This window comes from Canis lupus, chromosome 37 (assembly GCF_048164855.1).
Source record: "Canis lupus baileyi chromosome 37, mCanLup2.hap1, whole genome shotgun sequence".
Lineage (NCBI taxonomy): Eukaryota > Metazoa > Chordata > Mammalia > Carnivora > Canidae > Canis > Canis lupus.
In genome coordinates, this window is record NC_132874.1 from 25608824 (window position 1) to 25627839 (window position 19016).

General features: G+C 39.8%; 1 protein-coding gene across 8 annotated transcripts in view; it reads left to right on the forward strand.

Annotated features, from left to right (window-relative positions):
- Positions 1-19016, forward strand: part of EXOC2 (exocyst complex component 2) — a 224900-nt gene that overhangs the window by 148610 nt on the left and 57274 nt on the right. For all 8 annotated transcript variants that reach the window (XM_072813903.1, XM_072813910.1, XM_072813908.1 and 5 more), the window contains 2 exons: positions 2170-2286; positions 11158-11299. In XM_072813903.1, coding sequence (XP_072670004.1) covers positions 2170-2286; positions 11158-11299 — 259 coding nt within the window. The remainder of the gene's footprint in view (positions 1-2169; positions 2287-11157; positions 11300-19016) is intronic.

Genomic DNA, 19016 nt, shown 5'->3' on the forward strand with positions numbered 1-19016 from the left:
AAATCTTTCCAGCGTTTCCTAGTGGAGGGGCAGTGGTTCTCCTCTTAGCCCACCAGTGTCCTTCGCGAGGGCGGAGAGGGCGGAGCACAGGGCGGGGCTGTGGCCCTGGCAACTGGGAAGCAGCCAAAGGGTGCATTAGGTTAGTCTCCATGGACTCACCGTGAGCCTATGTCAGCCACACCCCGGCTGCTTCATACTTGCTTCTGCTGTTCCAGGATCGTATCTCTCCCGTTTTATTCCTTAAAATTGTTCATTTGATGCCAAATTCAGTTTGTATGTTCTCTGCATTTGGATGATATCGCATTAGATTTGGCCCAGATTATTGAGATCATCCTGTTCTATAATCCAGCAAAGAGGCAGTTATGGCCCAGGTTTGGAGTCAGGAGACACTAGTTTGCTTCCTGGTTGTCTTCTTACTAACTAATCTGGAGCATGTCATTGGGGGTGTCTAATTTTCTGGACAAAATTGGAATGGTAGTGCCTACATCTCAGAGAGTCTGTGAGAAATAATTGAAGCAATGCATAACTGGCGAGTACTGCCTTGGATAGGTGGAGTTGTCATTTTCGAACGTACATATTTATCTAAGTTCTTAGTAAGCTTTTAATTAATCATTCAAGTTTAAGAATTTGGTTATGGTAGTGTTCAATTATTCTTCCCATTTTCACTTCTTCTGATTGGTTAGATTTCAGGAGAAAAATGCACTTACAAGAGTAAGACTTAAGGTCACTCAAGTTATTTTTCATTTGGGGAAAAAAAAAACAAACATGCAGATTACAAGGAGAATAATCAAAGAGATATCCCAGCCTGGCCTGTGTGCCTATGAAGTGCTGCTTAATGCTTTCTTTTTGGCTTTCACTGGCCATTTATTCACAAAATGTGAAGGAATTATGCATACCATAATCCCTTTTCCTTGTTTTATCATTTATTTTCCTTGCATAGATTAATTCAAGGCCATTCACAGCCTTTCATTTGTTTGAAAGTACTTTAATAACCCCTTGCCCTTTAATTATATTTGTTGGCCAAAATAAAAAAACAAAACAAAAACAAAACATTGAATGGGCCATACTCTGCCAGCAATAAAGAAAATAATATTTTAAATAAAAAAAAATTTATTAAGTTTTAAAATTTTTGATGGAGCTAAATGAAATTATTGGGGCTTGGCAATGGAGTTTAAAGTGTAACTCAAGACAGGTATCTCTCTATTTATTTTTCACATTTATTATATTGACTTTAACATAGATCCTGTACAAAATAGTAAGCAAAATACGGTTGAAAATTTTTCCTGGAAAGTAGTTTTGCCTTAGTGTTTAGTCAGAGGATCTTAAATCAAGGCTCTAAATTAGTCACTGTTGTTCTGGAGAATGCTCTCACACTGAGGGAGCACGGGAAAAGTGTTTTTGGTGAGCCACAGCCGCAGTGATAACGGCCATTCCTGGAATTCTGTTTACAAAAATAGTTCTTCTGAACTGTAAAATGATGTTTATTCATCATTCCTGGGGTCTGGCAGTTGTAATGAGAAATCACTTTAAAGCTGGCTAGAACCCCGGAGAACACATCTAGCCCCTTGGTGACTTGATGCTGTGGGGGGGGGGTCCCCTTGCCTCTGTCCATCACTCCCCGTAAGAGGAAAACTATTCTACATAAAAGACATCTGTGAAGGCCCAGTTTTGGGAGGAACCCATCATGTGGATGGCATTATAACTCTTTTTCAAGTTATGAAAAATTTATGATTGATTTTCTATGAATTTTTGCGGGGTTTTTTTTTTTTGCGGGTTTTTTTTTTTTTTGTAGTTATTTTAAAACACGCATTTTTGAGGCTTTTTTCTGCTACAGAAAATATTAGAGTAACCAGTAAAGTAGAACCCCTTTCATAAGAACAACAGCCGATCAGACCTTACTAATGAACTGGTTTTCCTTATGGATATTAAATTGCAAAGGCACCATTAGTTGACTCTTCTGTGCATTATGTAATGACAAGCAGTTAGTAAATTATGGAATTATATTATTTCTCTCTATATTATTATTGGGGGAAAAAGGAGCCAAGAAAAACAAAACATTGAATATTGATAGTAAACATGAAGAAATTGTAGTTAAATTTAACAAACGATAACCGTTACCCAGTTTGTTCCTGTAAGTGTAATTTTCTAAACCTTTGTTTTGGCTTTTAGGAACAGAGACTTTTGATAGTCCTAAGTAACTGCTGCTACCTAGAACGTCACACCTTCCTAAATATAGCGGAACATTTTGAAAAGCATAACTTCCAGGGAATAGAGAAAATAACACAGGTAAGCGAATTATGTCATATGAACAGGTTGGTGGTTTTATCAATTTAGTTTCCAAGCTCTTTTCTTAGTACACTCTCTCTTTCGCTTGTCCTATATTTTTTTCTCCTTATCCCCTCCACAGCCATATTCTTTGCCCATCTTCACCCCACCCTGACTCTGAAGGGTTCTTGCCCTTCTTATAACTCCCCTTAAATCATTAATTTAATGTCTTCTTTTCTCTACATCAAAGCTTTCTCAAGGCAAAAGCTAATTTACTCCCTACCCAGGCTGCTGAAAGGAAGGCAGAGAGATAGGAAGAAAGGCATCAAACCCAAATCTTAAGAATCATCTCAGATTTGTTTCCTTTTAGGTTAGAGCTTTGACTTTAGAGCCATGAGCAGACTCCCTGAGCCTGCAGTAAAGCTCCCCCTGCTTTTTCACACCTCTTCTTCCTCTCCCCCTTTCCCGATGACCACAGGAGGCTTTTGCTTTTTGCTGCTTGGGCAAGGGCACGGGTGCTCCAGCACAGAGACACAGACACACACGAGACTGGCGTAGAACAGCTATCGGGTGCTCAGTAACTTACCTGGAAACTACTGCTCTCCACTCTCTAATCCACGAACGTAGCAAAGTCAGACAAAAATGAATGCTGTATAAATCAACAGATTTTTTTTTCAGATGTTATACTTTGTTGTTTATATTTTTTCAAGTAAGCAGGAAAGGAAAAAGAACCAACTTCTGCTTACTTGAAAAATGAAATGACCTTCTTATTAAAGGTTGGTTGGTTCTTGGGCAAAGGTTTATCAGATTTCTAAGTAAAACTAAGCTAGAACCACTTTTACAGTTTTCTCAGTGCAGAAAATAAGAAAGATAATGATCTTGTTAATCTTGTAATCAAAAAGTACTGTTGATGGATTGCATATTTTTACAAATGATAGTTACAGTTTGTGAACTAGAAATGGATTTTTTTTTTTCTTCAAAGAATGAAAATGTCAAAGTGGGTGGCTCTGTCTTGTTTTCCTGCCTTTTCGTAAAGATTAATCATCCTGATGAGAAATGTTATGACTTAAGGCTGTAAGGCCAAACGTTGAGTTTATTTCCAGAAATTTTTGTGTTGAGAATTGCAAGGTGCTCTCCTGCAGTAAAGAATTAGTATTTGTAGAAAGTGAACACTTTGTTTTTGTGTGGTAACAGTAGTAGTGACACAAATTTATTTATTGGACAGGGTTTTTATCATTTAAAAAATAAATGATTAGGAATTGCATATAACAGAAGCAGTAAGTTTGGTTTTCTTTAGGTTTTTACAAAGTTAGGAATAGTACCTACTGCTTCAGTTGACAGGATAAAGAAATAAAATGAAGTTGACAGACAAGTAGGCTCAGATACCCTTCCTAGTCTTGTTAAATCTTTTTTCGAAGATTTATTTATATATTTGAGAAAGAGATGGTGGGGGGAGGGGGAGGGAGAGAAAGTCTCAAGAAGATTCCTTGCTGAGCACAGAGCCTGAACTGGGGCCAGATCCCGGGACCCGAGGTCATGACCTGAGCTGAAACCAAGAGGTGGACACCTAACTGATTGCGCCTGGGTGCTCCCCCCACCTTTTTTTTTTTTTTTTAAGGTTGATTTACTTATTTATTTTAGAGAGAGTTGCTGATACCATTTTGAAAACCAAGGTAATATGTTGGATCCATGGGTACAGCTTAGAATAAATGATGGACTATTTTTTCACACTCAGAATAGCATTTTTTATTACCAGCGTTGAATATCATTTGGTTGCATATTGAATGAATCAGTGTATATCATCCATCGGATTTAGATGGTAACATTTGTGCTGATTGCATTTATTATGAGTGGATCCATTAATTTCATGATGCCAACCAAGTAAATATCTCTTGCATTAATGGAGAAATACTGCCAGCCGCCACTGTTTTTCATAGTTCCCTTATCAGACGACAGAAATCTCTAGAGGCATCGATCCCAGAAAACCCGTGGGGGCACGTTGTTCACACAACAGTTTGTTATCCATTCTGTGACCCTGTTTCTGCCCTTGGAAATGATGGTTCACCAGGGGCTTCTAACTTAGTGTCACCAGACGTTAGACACTCTCGCAAACCGCTTTCCAGGTAGGATTTAGTAGTTTACCGAAGGTTCTTCAACGCGTATTTCCTCCTGCTTTCTTATAGGTATTTCTACCAGTAGAGGCATAAAAATGGCCAGTTGCTAATTCCCTTCATCTTGAGCCTCCTCTTCAAAAGTAGAATCAATTTTAATTATATTTAATTAATTAAGTTATGTCAAAATCATATTATAATTTTATATTTAAATAGGACACAAATACTATGTGTTTTAGGAGTTTTGCTTATAACATTAGAATAACATTGTCAACACGTTACATCACCATCAGTGTAACACGGTATGTTTCTTTTCTACATTACAAAATTATTTTCAAGTATTTTTGTATTAAATATTTTTATCTGTACCAAAAACTAGATTATGTAGGTGTGAGATAGAAGAATAATAAAGTGAACACATGCACACCTGTCGTCAGGCTGAAGAAATGGAGTATATTCCCCAGGACCCTTTGTTCCCTGCGCATCTGTATCATCTTTTTTCCCTTATGGACACTTATATCTGCATTTTGTGGGTTCTAAATAATCCATTGTTTAATATTACCTGTTTCTAAATAACATCAACGGGGTTATATGGTATGTATTTTTCTGTGACTTGTTTTTCCTACTCAGAATTGTTTTTGAGATTTATCCACGTTGCTGCATGTAGTTTATGCTAACATGTAAAACAAATTAAAGATTATATCCCTTTTTTCTTCCTCTCAGCTTATATAACATTGGACTTATTTATTTTTTTGGATATTTATAAGAACTCTGTGGTTCTTTCTTCGTGAGATGATTTTTAATGACTGGTTCAATTTCTTTAATGGTTAAAGAACCATTGTAGTTTTCTCTTTCTTCTTGTTACTTGTGGTCATCTGTATTTTTCTTGTACTTTGTCCATTTTGCCTAAGTTTCTAAATTTATTGGCATAAAATTGTTTTATAATAGTTTCATATTATTTCAACTCCAGCTGCATCTAAGATTATGTTCCCTTTCTAGAGTTAATATTTTCAGTCTTTTTTTCTTGGTCAGAGTCTTTTCAAATTTTGGCTTTACTAATCTCTGTTTATGTCCTTGTTTTCTGCCGCAGTAATTTGAGCACTTAGCTTAATTGTTTTATTTACGTATCTGATTGATTCCAAACCTTTCAACCTTTTTAATACAAACATTTAAGGCTATGAATGTCCCTCTATCTCTTTAGCTCTATGTCTTTCTTTGGCTGCTTTTTAGATCTTTTTAATTTTCTTTGTAATATTTCATAGTTGCTCTATGATGTGTCTCTTGGTGTATTTTGTTGGCCTTTTTTCCCCCTGACTCCAATTGATACCTTTAATCACCTGAGTTCTGAAAAATTCTCAGCTGTAACCCCTTTCAATATTTATTCTTCTCTATTCTCTCCTTTAAGACCTCCAGTGGGATATATGTTAGACCTTTCCACTCTGTTCTCCACGTCTCTTATATTTTTTGTTCACGTTTCCACCCTCCAAATCTTTAATTCTTTCTAACGATTCAGAATATTTCATTCAGCTCTCTCTTCTCATTGACTTTTTCATTTGTATCTAATCTTGGTGAAATTTGCTGTGTATTGACATTATACTTAAGTTGTTTTTCATTTCCAGAAGCTCTTTGATTTTTGTTACTAAGTAAAGGAAAATGACTAACCTACTCTGCTGGTATGATCTCAAACATCAGTGTAAGAGGTAATGGCAGTAAAGTTATTTCCCATGCCCCTTAGACCATTCTGTGTAAGTGGCCAAATCAAATAATGTAGAGTCAAGTAAAGGACTATCCCTGTTAAGAAGATAGGAGCAGTTACGAGAAGCCGCAATAATGAGATGTGAGACGGTTAATCTCACTATAAAAAGTTGACAGAAAAAGAAGAGTTTGGGGAATTTGATAAAGATTAGTGGTAAGTCACCAGGCTAGAACCACAGCGGAAGGTGAGGGAAGCGAGGAATGATGGCAATGATGGCTCTTGTTAAGTCCTAGAGACGTTATGCGTCCTTCTGTTTCAGGGTGACAGTATATCCCGTTTCATCCTGTTTTAGTTTTCTTTTATTATTTTTTAAAGATTTTATTTATTTATTCATGAGAGACAGAGAGAGAGAGAGGCAGAGACACAGGCAGAGGGAGAAGCAGGCTCCCTGCAGGGAGCCCGATGTGGGACTCGACCCTGGGTCTCCAGGATCAGGCCCTGGGCTGAAGGCGGCGCTAAACCGCTGAGCCCCCCCGGGCTGCCCTTAGTTTTGTTTTAATAGTGCCACCGTTACTAGGGATTAAGAGTTCATTTTTAGAAATTATTTACTTGGCATTTATTTGTCCACATTTGACAAGTTCTGTTTCAATAACACAGAGTAATATCAATTTGCCACTTGTCTGGCCATCCATTTGTAAAAGATGTTAAGAAGCATCCTAATTTGACGAACCTAGTTACCCATACTTCCTTGGATAGATGTTCTCATTGTAGTTTGATGATTTTATTTCGGTGGAGATCACTCAGTTCAGTGTACTCTTTCTGTCATCTTAGAAATGAGATTAACGTTTTTAAAGTTATTTTTTCATTCTCTGAAGCGTACTATTTAAGAAGCACTTTTAACAAGAATGTTTTTTAAATAGCAAATTAGAGAATCTAAACTGGGAACATTAAAATCAATGATTATTTTTTAACTATTTCGAATGAGTTGAAGACGAGTGTATTATTGAGGAAGTGAGACATCTGCCGAAGGCGCCAGCTTCTCCGCACCGGGCCGGCGTGCACGCTTGCTCCTCTGCAGGTCAGCTGTGCGCCCAGGAGTGTCTTTCCACGTGCATGTTTCTGCCTAAGCAGGTGCCGTGGTACATTGTCACAGGCCTTGTTTGTCCCTCCATCTGAAATGCCATCTCCTAATGCGTTCTGTTCTTCTGTAAGTGTTATTACCAGCTCCTTGAAGTACTTTATTTTTTTTTAAAGTTTTTATTTATTTATTCATGAGAGACAGAGAGAGAGAGAGGCGGAGACACAGGCAGAGGGAGAAGCAGGCTCCACGCAGGGAGCCCGACGGGGGACTTGATCTCGGGTCTCCAGGCTCACACCCTGGGCCGAAGGCAGACGCTCAACCACTGAGCCACCCGGGCGTCCCTGCTTGAAGCACTTTAAGAGGTGCTCCTCAGTTCTCATATGTAGGAGTGTGTGAATACATCTACTTCTGATTGCATGATTACTGAATTAGCACCTTTTTCTCCCTTAAGACAGCCTTTCCCTGGGCCATCAGAAACGCCCCATGAGCACCCTGTCTACCTTAACGTAAGCCATGTTCTCTGAATGTTTTATCAATATTTTCTTGCCTTTCTTCCGTGTTAGACTGTGGTTTTCTTGAAGGGTGTTTTTCATTTAACTTTATTCATCACTATTGGATAGTGCTTTAGCGACAAACAGACCTTTTCCTTGCATAGTAGGGTCAAGTAAACGTAGCTAACATCTGAGTTCACCAGCTGGTGTGAATTGGGCTTTAGTAAAATTGGGCATGTTGAAAAAAAATGATAGTGATAATACAGTAATAGTAATGATAACAGCTGAGTTTGTGGTATACTTTATTTTTTTAATTTTTTTTGTGTGTGGTGTACTTTAAATGTGCTACAAAAGCTTCACAAATTATCTTTTTGAGTTCTTCCAACAGAATTTATGAGGTGCTGTTGACTTTAATTCTGCCTTGAGACATCAGCACTGCTGCCCCCTCTTCCATTTATTTTCCAACCGTTTTTTTTAATTACAATATGAATTATATACAATAAAACACACAAGTTTAAGTGTACAAGCAGGCGGCTTTAATGCGCACGTACACCCCGTACCCTCACCTAGGTCGAGATCTATTTTCCTCCAGCTCCACTCCAGTCACTGGGCTCCCTGTCCCCAGCGTCCTGATTCCCGGCCGCGTACATCAGTTTTGCCCGTTCTTTGACTTCATGTAAGATGGAACCATGCAGTCAGTAATCTTTTGTGTCTAGCTGCTTTTGCTCCGACTTAATGATTTTTGAGATTCATCTAAATTGTTGTTTCTGTAAGTAACTTATTTGCTTTTATTGCTGGGTTTGGATGACTCAGTTTTGTTTGATGATTGTCATTGTAAGAGACGTTGGGTTGCTTCCAGCTTAAGGCTTTTATGAATAGACTTGCTGTGAACACTGCTGGGAAGGTCTTTTGTGGACATCTGTACTCGCTCATCTTGGGATCGCCGGACGTGGACTAAGTTGATGAGGAATCCCGAATAGTTCCCAGAGGGGATGTCTCATTTTGCGGCAGTGTAGGAGGATTCCAGTTGCTCCCCGTTGTCCTTACAAACACTCAGTTTCTCTGGTAAATAATGATGTTAAGCCCTTTTTCTTATACCCTTAGATACTTATATTCAGATATCTTCTTTCTGGAAGTGCCTTTTCCAGTTTGTTTGCATATGTTTTAATTGGATTCTTTACCTTTCTATCAGTGACTTTCAGATACGTATTTTTCCTCCCAGACTATGGCTTGCTGTTTTGTTTTTACAGTGCTATCTTTGGAGGACAGATTTCTTATTTTGATGAGATCCAATTTATCATTTTTAAAAATGTTTAATGCTTTTTATATCCTGTCAGAATTTTTACCTGGTCTGGTGTCCTGAATATTTTTTTCCCAGAGGCTTTTCCCACCTAAAACTTTAGCTGTTACACTCAGGTCTATGATCTTATTAAGTATTACGTTAATATTGTGTTATTATACATATATTATTACAGCTTTTGAGTATGTCTTGAAAAGACAGTTTTACTTATTTCCTGATATTTTTCTTACTATATTGCATGGACTAATATCTCTAGTACAATCCTGAATTAAGTGCTGGGAGGAGACATTTATCAAATCCTTTTTTGGTCATCTGTGGAAAGAATTTCACTTTTTTATAATAGATTCTTTTTATTTACTTGTAGATTCAATTTGCCAGTAATTTCTTAGGATTTTTATGTTTTTGGTTCATGAGGGCTGCTGTTGCTTTGTAATTTTCTTTTATTGCAATATCCTCATCAGGTTTTGCTTGTCTCATTAAACAAAGTAGGAAATGTTCTCAGGCTCTATCCTATGAAAAAGTGTGTGTGTGAAATTTCTTTCTTAAATGCCTGTGTGGACACATTTTAGGTAATGAACTCAGTTTAATACATAGAGGACTGTGTGTGCCATTTTGAGAAAGTTCTGTTTTTCAGTTTTTCAATTTCCTCTATGTTGTCATACTTTTTATTTCACATGTTCAGAGTCGGTCTAATCATCTGTTTAGGTTTATGTTTCTAAATATTAGAGAAAGAGGAGGATGAAGGAGGGTAGGAGGGAACTTGGAGTTCATTACCTGCCACTGTTATCCTCAGTTGTTCATCCTTCTCAGTCTGCTACTTTGAGGATACAGCGCTTTTGCAGTAAATGAGTCATACATATTCTTTGAATCTTTGCATAGCCAAAAGTATGTTTCTTGGACTCTGTTAAGTAAACGACACCTTGGCTCAATATAGGATTCTTTGACTAAATTCCTTTTATTCCTGTAGATATTATTCTAGTGACTTTAAGTTCCAGTGTTCTATCCGAGAAATCTGATGTCAGGCTGATTGTTCTTTGTACATACATAATTCCTTTTTTTTTTTTTTTTGAACTGGAAGCTAAGAATTTTCTTTTTCTTTCTTAATTATCTAGACATTAGGCCCTTTAACAGTTTTTGCAGTGTCTCATAAGTCTAGCCAAGAACCCAACAAGCCGATTCAAATCGCAAAGTCAGTCTTTAGAGCTGGACATTTTATTCTGTTGCTTGTTTAATTATTATCTCTTCTGTGATAGTTCATATTATTCTACTTGAATTTCTGTTTCCTTTCATATAAGAGTCCTTGGATTTATCTTCTAAGTCTCTTCCTTCCTAATTTCCACCGCTTCACATCTTTTTTAAGATTTTATTTATTTATTCATGAGAGACACAGAGAGAGGCAGAGACACAGGCAGAGGGAGAGGTAGGCTCCCTATGGTGAGCCCAATGCGGGACTCGATCCCAGGGCCCCGGGGTCACCACCTGAGCCAAAGGCAGACGCTCAACCGCTGAGCCGCCCGGGCGTCCCCCTCTTTACATTTTTACTCTGTGCTTTGAAGTACTTATTGCACTTAGTTTCAGTCTCAGTAGTGACCATTGGTTCCCCCAGTCACTCAGTTGTTAGCTTCAAAAATCATTTGTGTTCTCTCCACGAAGTCTTCGTTTGTATTGTATGTAATCTCCTTAAAGGTTTTCCTTGTCTCTCTGAGTCCAAGTTGTTGCTTGTCTTTTCTACAGCTGAACTTCAGTGTGGGACACACATTTCTGTTTATATATGCCAGGCTATATGGTATAGAAGCAGACAAGTCCCCCCTCGTCCACTACAGAGGCCCCTGAGCCCACGGACTCTTTATTCCCAAATTTAGGACTCTACCCATCTCCTCGGCAACTTCTTGGCCTCTTGAGTGCCAGTGAGACCAGGAGTAGACGTGGATGACTGAGGCTACCTTCCTCACCCCGTTCTACTTCCATTACCAGCAGGAACTCACAGCTCATGTGGGCTGAACTTTCTGGGTATCGTCCATTCATGAGGTTTAAACCTTGTTAAATAAGCTGTGTTAAGAGAGGGGTCTTTGTTACTGAAAATAAATAAAATCATTTTTTTTTGTAGGAAAGTTGATAAGTACTTCTAAAATATACTGACATATTTATATTATTTTACTTTTTCCCTCATGCTCAACTAGAAAACTCAGTTATTCTTTATTATGTGTTTATAGGTTAGCATGGCCTCGTTGAAAGAATTAGACCAAAGACTCTTTGAAAATTACATCGAGTTGAAAGCAGATCCTATCGTTGGCTCCTTAGAACCGGGAATTTATGCAGGCTATTTTGATTGGAAAGACTGCCTACCTCCAACAGGTAAATGGTTTCAAGTTACTCCAGTTCTCTGAAAGTAGCCCAGGGCATCTAGGTCAATAAATATGGATTTTATCAATTAGTATATTCTTAAAATGCTTTTTTTTCTATCCATTTTTTTTCCCGCTAGTCTGATTTTAACTTTCTCCTGGCTTAAACCGATTTTTGATAGTTTGAAACGTAGTGCACTTTTCATTATTCATACTTAAGGCTTGAAACTATTCTTAAATTCCAGAAAATAATTAATTACACCTTGTAATATCCGATCATTTTAGTAATGCACATTTGCTTCCCAGGATGTGTCTTTATTGCATGGATGGAATAGACTGTGAGTGACAGTTTAATACAATGACTTTGTGACTATCATCAAAAGTTTACTTAAAAAACCTGGTCATTTCTGTATAAGACCTAATTATTAATGCTGACAAGGTGAAGGATAGAAGAAAAATGTGTAGGAGTATGATTATCATAGTAATTTAGCAGAGAAAATGGAACCACGGAAGGATGACTGACACAGTTCTCGTATTATCTCGTGACATCAAATGAGAGTCACTTATCACTTCATCATATGTATTTTAAAAATTACTGTTGCTTACTGAATCAAATAAACTTTTTGATGGACCAGATAGTTATTCCTTTGTATGGAATAGTGTGGGGTACACAGAGCCAAGCTGCCTGATGACATTTTTATGTAGCAGTAGTCTTATACGGGGATGGTCATGTTCATGTCACACATAGATTCTTTACAGGTGTATATGTGTAGGCGTGTCTGTGAATTGTCCATGTGCTTGAGTTAATCTTCGTTCTTTTACCTAATTGCTTTAAACACCTTTTATTATTAATAATGCTTTTATTAGGTGGTGATAAGATTGTTTAATCTTTAAACACCTTTGGATTTTTACTATGTGGTGTTCACTTTAGGTGGTAACAATATAGTGATGCCGTAGGTCAGAACTAAAAACCAATTTAAATCAAAGATATTTTACGTGAACCACAGGTATTTTATTTTCTGAAATCACAGCCATTATAGTCATCTGGGGCTTTTTACCTACAGCTGGCCACAATCAATCTTTTTTTTTTTTTCTTAAATTCTGTTACTTTTGTGCAAACATACTTTACTGTGTCCAAACTGGGTTACAGTTCATATCCCAAATATATCTTTTTAAAGTTTAAATCAGATCCTATTAGTATCTTAAAATCCTTCCAGTATCTTCCCATTTTACATACAGTAAAATGTGCCAAGCAGTGCAGGGCAGGCCCTGGCCTGGTGTCCTCCGCTTTGCCCACACCCACAAATGCACCCCATGGCCTCTCTCCAGCTACGCGTTAGTACAATTGCCCAGACTTTCCAAATCCTTCCACGTTAACTGCTTCAAGCCTGTTTTTTTGTTTGTTTGTTTGTTTGTTTGTTTGTTTTTCCCCTTTGCTTAGGTGGTAACTCTCCGTTACCTTCATAGGACTGACTCCTTTTTGTCATTCGGGTCTTAAATATCACCTTCGCAGCCACCAACCTGAAGAAGTGACATGGCCAGTGAACAGTTGACATGGTGTTTTATATTTAATCTGTGAAAATTACTCACATTTTATTTGTAAAATAATTATTTACAGTCTCTCTGAGTTCAGTTTGTTGCTGGTCTTTTCTGCAGCAGAATTTCACTGCGTGACAGAGATTCCTGTTTACAGGTGCTAGGCTCTACCTGGTTCCAGCATTGGCCTTTATCCTGGCTCAGTTTATTAACACGAAATCCATGAGGTCCTACTTAGTGGGTTGCTTATCACTTTAAGTGAATTTGATCAACAATCCCTTTTTCAAAACTCTTGGGCCCAGATGACTTTTGGAATTTCAATATCTGTGGACTTTTAGAAAGGTACAGTGCATGCACCACATACTATGTCACGTTCCCAGCAAGGACTTCTGCAAGGAAACGTGAATACTTAGACTAGGAGTGATGATTAGTACCCTTATTCAGATCAGGTGAGAAAATGCCATCGGAAGAGTCCACAAATTTGCACATTCACAAACAGAAAGTTTTGCCTCTTGAATTCTGTATCTTCAGTACCTAAACTACTGCTGGTCTATGATGGCTGCTTAGCAAGTGTTTGCTCAGTGGCTGCACGAGTGACCCCTGCAGCTGACCCCTGCCAGCGTCCTGGCTGCCCTCCCCGGCCCGGGCATGCTTCGGGCCCTTCAGGACCCGTCTCCGAAAGGGGTGCTGCTTCCCAAGGGGTCTTCCTCCCATCAACCCTGGCAGGATTCTTTGTTTTCTGAACCCCTGTACCTCTCTCACAATTCTTTGCTACATATACATTATATGTGTATATATTTTCTTACCTCTTTTTTATTGCCCCACTTTGGAAGGATTTTTAAACAAAGATGTGAGGAGATTCTTTACACATCCACAGACTTCAAAATATTCAAATATTTTTATAGAACACTGACTGAAAGTTTCAGAATCCCAAGGGATAGATATCAGAAAATCTCTTTATTTTCTACTCAAGGTGATAACACACACCACCCAGGTGTTGTCCCTCCTGTTCTTAGCCCACTGCTGGTGAACTGAACGTCACTGCCTTGTCCTTTCTCCCATTTTTTTTTGTTTGTTTGTTTGTTTTTTTCCTGAAGAACTAGACATAAAGAGCCGAGCTCATGGACCAGCCTGATTCCTGCTTCTCCCTTGGCTGGCCTGCCTCCATCTCCTGTCTAAGGCAGCAGAGGGGATGGCATCCGGTGACCACTTTTCCTTTCTCATTTGGAGCACCTCCCCTTGTGTTTAAGTACATAAACTATTTCATGAAAAAAGAAAAGTCTTAGTTTTGCTCTACCAAACTTTCATGGTAGTTTAGCAATCCCAGATAATTCAGAAATAAAGGACTTGTCTGCGTCAAGCCACGCACGTGCAAACACCTACACCCGCGTGCGCACACACGCACACATGCATACACATCCTAGGTTTTAAGCGTCTCACGGACAGATGGTTTCAGTTATTTGTGTCCTCATAACATCTGATTCAGTGCCTTGCATGTAATTATCACTTACTGCTTGTGGTTCTGATCGTCTAGATTTCAGCCATCTTAAGATAACCGTATTAAATATAATCTCTCGAGAGTCTGGTGGGGGTGGGGGTGGTGGTAAGGCTAGGACAGCGGGCACTAAACCAACAGTGTGGTCGCCCTGACTGTAAATCACAGCCCCTCCGGTAACTCCCCATCACTCTTCTCTTTGCAGCCCAGCTTAGGAAAAGTTGTTGCTGTTCCCTCAAAGGTTCGATGCTGGTGCTGTCCGTGTTCTTGTGTCACTTGATGCCTCATCCCCTGAAGCCTGCCCTCACCGTCCCCCCACCCATTCAGACTGTTCTCACTGAATCCACCTCCAGTGCTACGCAGTTGACCCTTGAACAACACGGGGGGGAACCGTGCAGTTCTGCTTACATGTGGATTTTGTTAACACAGCACAGCGCCGTACATATATTTACGTTTCCTCATTTCCCTAATAACGTTTTCTTTTCCCCGGTGTACTTTATTGTAAGAATATAGTGTATAATACATAGAACATACCAAACATGTGTCAATTGACTGATTATGTTATTGGTAAGGCTTCTGGTCAACAGCAGGCTATTAGTAATTGACTTTTGGGGGAGTCAGAGTTCTATGTGGATCTTCCATTGTGCAGAGGTCTGCGCCCCGATCCCCTCGTTGTTCAAAGGTCAGCTGTAGTTGGGAATCTTATGTGCTTGCTCCTTTTCCTGCTGTGTGTCTCTGTAGTAGTCCCATCGTTGAACCATCCCATCGTTGAACCATCCCATCGTTGAACCGTCCCATCATTGAACCGTCTTCCCGAGGCTTTCTTTGGCGTCCCTGATCCCACTACTAGTTGTAGCCTTAGTTTCCTTTGTGGACGGGCCTCTCTTCCTCTGTGTAGCCTTGCACTGCTGACTTCCCCAGGACTTCCTTTGTTCTTGCTAGACTATCCCCAGACTATCGCTGAGCAGTTTCATCTGCTAATCTTTGGTGCCTCCAGCAGCCTAACCTCTCTACTCTGAGTTCAAGGTCTTTCTATGGACCTTCCTAGTAGACCTCTCCATCGGAACATTCCGGACACCTCTTCAGCTTAGCCATCCGAGCAAGCTCATCACCTTGGCTTTCCCATCATCTCCGGGTCAGCTCTCTCTGCTACTGGACCTCCTGACCCTGGGAAGGTGAAGACATCAGCCAAGGCCCCCCTCCCTGTCTTGTTCTAGCAAATGGTTAGTTACAAGTCCTCTCGTTCCCGTTTCTGAGTTCTGCCCCTCATCGTGTGTTAGAGTTTTCCTGTCGGGATACCTGAGGGTTCTCCTCTGCTGGGTCCCAGCACCTCATCTTGCCCGATTCACGTTCACTCTGCCCTTTTGAAAAGCTTGTCTTTCTAAAATATAAATGGAATCTGTCACTCCTCTGCGTAGAGCCCTTCTGGAAGACACGTCCTCCCTCAGGCTGAGCCCAAGCTCCCTGGGCGCTGCTAATGCTTCTGCTTGGCTTGTGGCGACTGCTAGGGCCCCGCGCTCCTTCCCGCCCCACTCGGGTGCCCTCCTCCAGGCGGCAGGCGGTCAGGGCCCCTGCTCCCGCTCTGTCCCCAGGCCCCGCCTCCTGGGGAAGCTTCCCTTCATCCCTCCAGGTGGGTTGGTGTCCCCCAGCCTCCTGTTCCCGCAGCACGCCTGTGCCGAGGGGCGGTCACCACCCGCTTGCTGCTCCTCTGCTCGGGGACCGTCCGCGCTGTGGCCGATCGATCGCTTCCTTCCCACGCGCAGCGTGTAGCACGGGCCCAGCCGGCCAGGAGAGGCTCCGAACGTTGGGCAGGTGACCGAGGACCGGATAGCGGGCGCAGTCCTCTAAGTGGGCGGGCCACTGCTCGCGTGTTGGCTTCCGAGCGTTTGCTCTCTGGTTTTGCAGTGATTTTTCTCAATTTTCTTTTCAGTAGGAGGGTTCATCATATAATCCAGTTTCCACTGTTTCTCTTGTTCACTTTTTCAAGGTGGTACACAGTCGATATATGAATATCATGAATTCAATATTTATTGAATTGAATTAAAATGAGCCTTTTGGCATTCGTCTTGTCTTCCGTGAATCCTCATGTGCCAGCTTTATGCCCTCCCTAGATTTTGAGCAATTGTATTTGAGTTAAAATGTGAGTATAAAGCGTATCCAACATGTCAGCCGTTGTGTGGCATTGCCTGGTTTAAATGAATTTAGCTAAATTTAAGGTTTTCTCCAACGACTAGCTTGCGTTGAACAGAATTGTTAGCTCTGACATTGCTCTACATTATTGGGTTTGCGTTCAAGATTATGAGATGGCGTGTGATGTTTCTCGAGGAGAGCAGACCTCCGGCGCAGCCACTCCAGGTTTCCTGCGTGGCCGGCGGTCGCTGGCCCAAGACCTGGTCACTGAGCGTCGGTCGTCACACCAGTTGCTCGTGTCCACCTCCACCGAAACCCTGGTTGTCGCAGTGGAAACCTCATTTGCTCGCGGCGACGCGGAGGCAGCCTGTCTCTCCACCTCCTCCCAGCGCCTGCCTCGGAGCTTCCCCTGACCAGCCTGCGCCTTCGGCAGGCCCAGGCCAGGCGCGGCGACCGCAGCTCGTGGTCATCGGCTCACCTCTCTAAAGGGGTCTTGGAAAGAGCCATTCAGGAGGCCTGTCGCTCCCTGAGACGGGGTTGCCGGCCGGTGTCACACCACGCTGGGTCCTGGAACGTGGCCGCAGGGAGTCGCAAGGGGACGAGGACTGTGCGGATGGCAGTGCCACCCGTTAGGGCTTTGGGTTTCCACTTCACTGAATTGGATGATTCAGTGATTCAGACTTTCCAGGTCTTCCCTTTGTAATATTTATTTAAGATGCTTAAAGTCTCTTCTCTATCATCTTCATATTTTCTCAGCCATGAAATTGAACGAGTACAATCAAAGCCATCAGAGTTTGTGGACTCTGGGTAACTTTTTTTTTACAGAAAATTAATATTCTGCCGGCCGTGTGACATTAAGCGATAAGGCTTTTTACCTCATTTTTTTTTTTTAAAAAAAGATAAACATCCTTTCATGAACAGAGGGCACATGGCACTGCAGTGTCAGCAATTTATTTACTTTTCTCAGATTTCAAAAACGCTTAGAAATTGTCAGTGTTCGTTTCACTTTTATGAACTGTTTTTAGTTCTGTTCTTTGTGTAGTTTTGACTTCATGATCACTAACTGAACCTCAGTCTTGCATAGTCATTTAGTGATTTTTAGTTTGTTTAAAGTTGACTTAAGTCGAGACCTCATGTAAAGCAAACCACCAAAATAGTTTGACTATTAATCTTCCAAAACAATTTCAATTAACGACCCTAATATTACCTTTAGGGTTTTCATCTTGAATAACTGAATTTTGCAAATCATATAGGTAACTGATTACTTATTACTGTAGTTAGCAATAAATTAAGTTTCCGATACTGTATGTAGTAATTTTTAAAAAATCCAGTTGATTAATTTCATGATTCAAGAGGGGGTATCCGTTAGAGCTATAGCTCTGCTTTTTTTAACCTGACAGTTGGATATTTAAATTGCTGTCACCTCTTTATTTGTGTATATGTCAAGAAAGATGATTCTGGTTAGTTGTGAGTCACCTGAGTGTTTAATTGTTCTATTATCCATAGTTATTAAGAGCTCTTGAGTATTTGCAGTTGATAAATTTTAGCTAAATTAGGAATATTATTCTCCATTTACAAAAATACACATGGAACTTCATATCTTCAAAATAGATTAAGAAAAATAATTTTTCTTTTTAAATTTTTATTTAAATTTGATTTTAATGATTTTTCTTATCTAAAAGGCATAAAAACATATATTCCTTATAAATATTAAAACAAATAAACTTAACCATTTTACATACATAAAGTAGTTAATTGATTTTTAATTATTAATTTTTTATTGAGGTACGGTTGTCATGAAATAATATATTAGTTCAGGTATAAACATACTTATTCAGCAATTCTATACATTATGAAATGCTTACATAGTAATAAATTTAGTTACCTTTTGCCACCATACAAAATTATTAAAATATTATTGACTATATTCCCTGTCCTGTACTTTTCATCCCTGTGACATATTTACTTTATGACTGGAAGTTTGTATTTCTTAATCTCCTTTATTTCATCCATCCCCCCACCCGCCTCCCTTTGATAACCACCAGTTTGTTCTATGTTTATGAGTTTATTTCTGGTCTTGTTTGTGCTGTTTCTTAGATTCCACATATAAATGAAATCATATGATATTTTTCTTTCCTATCTGACCTATTTCACTTAGCATAATACCTTCTAGGTTCATCCATGTTATTGCAAATGGCAAAATCTTGTTCTTGTCACGTCTGAGTAATATTCCATTGTATGTATGTACCATGTCTTCTTTATCCATTTACCTATTGGTGGATACTTGGGGTGCTCCTGTGTCTTGGCTGTTGTAAATAATGCTGCAGTAAACATAGGGGTGCATTTATCTTTCATGTTTTTTTTTTTCATGTTCAGTGTTTTTGTTTTCTTCTGGTAAATACCCAGAAATGGAATTACCGGGTCATATGGTATTCCTGTGTTTAATTTTTTGAGGGACCTCCGTATGGTTTTTTGTAGTAGCTGCACCAATTTACACTCCTGCTGAGGGCGCACAAATGTTTCCTTTCTCCACATCCCTACTAGCGTGTGTTGTTTCTTGTCTTTTTGA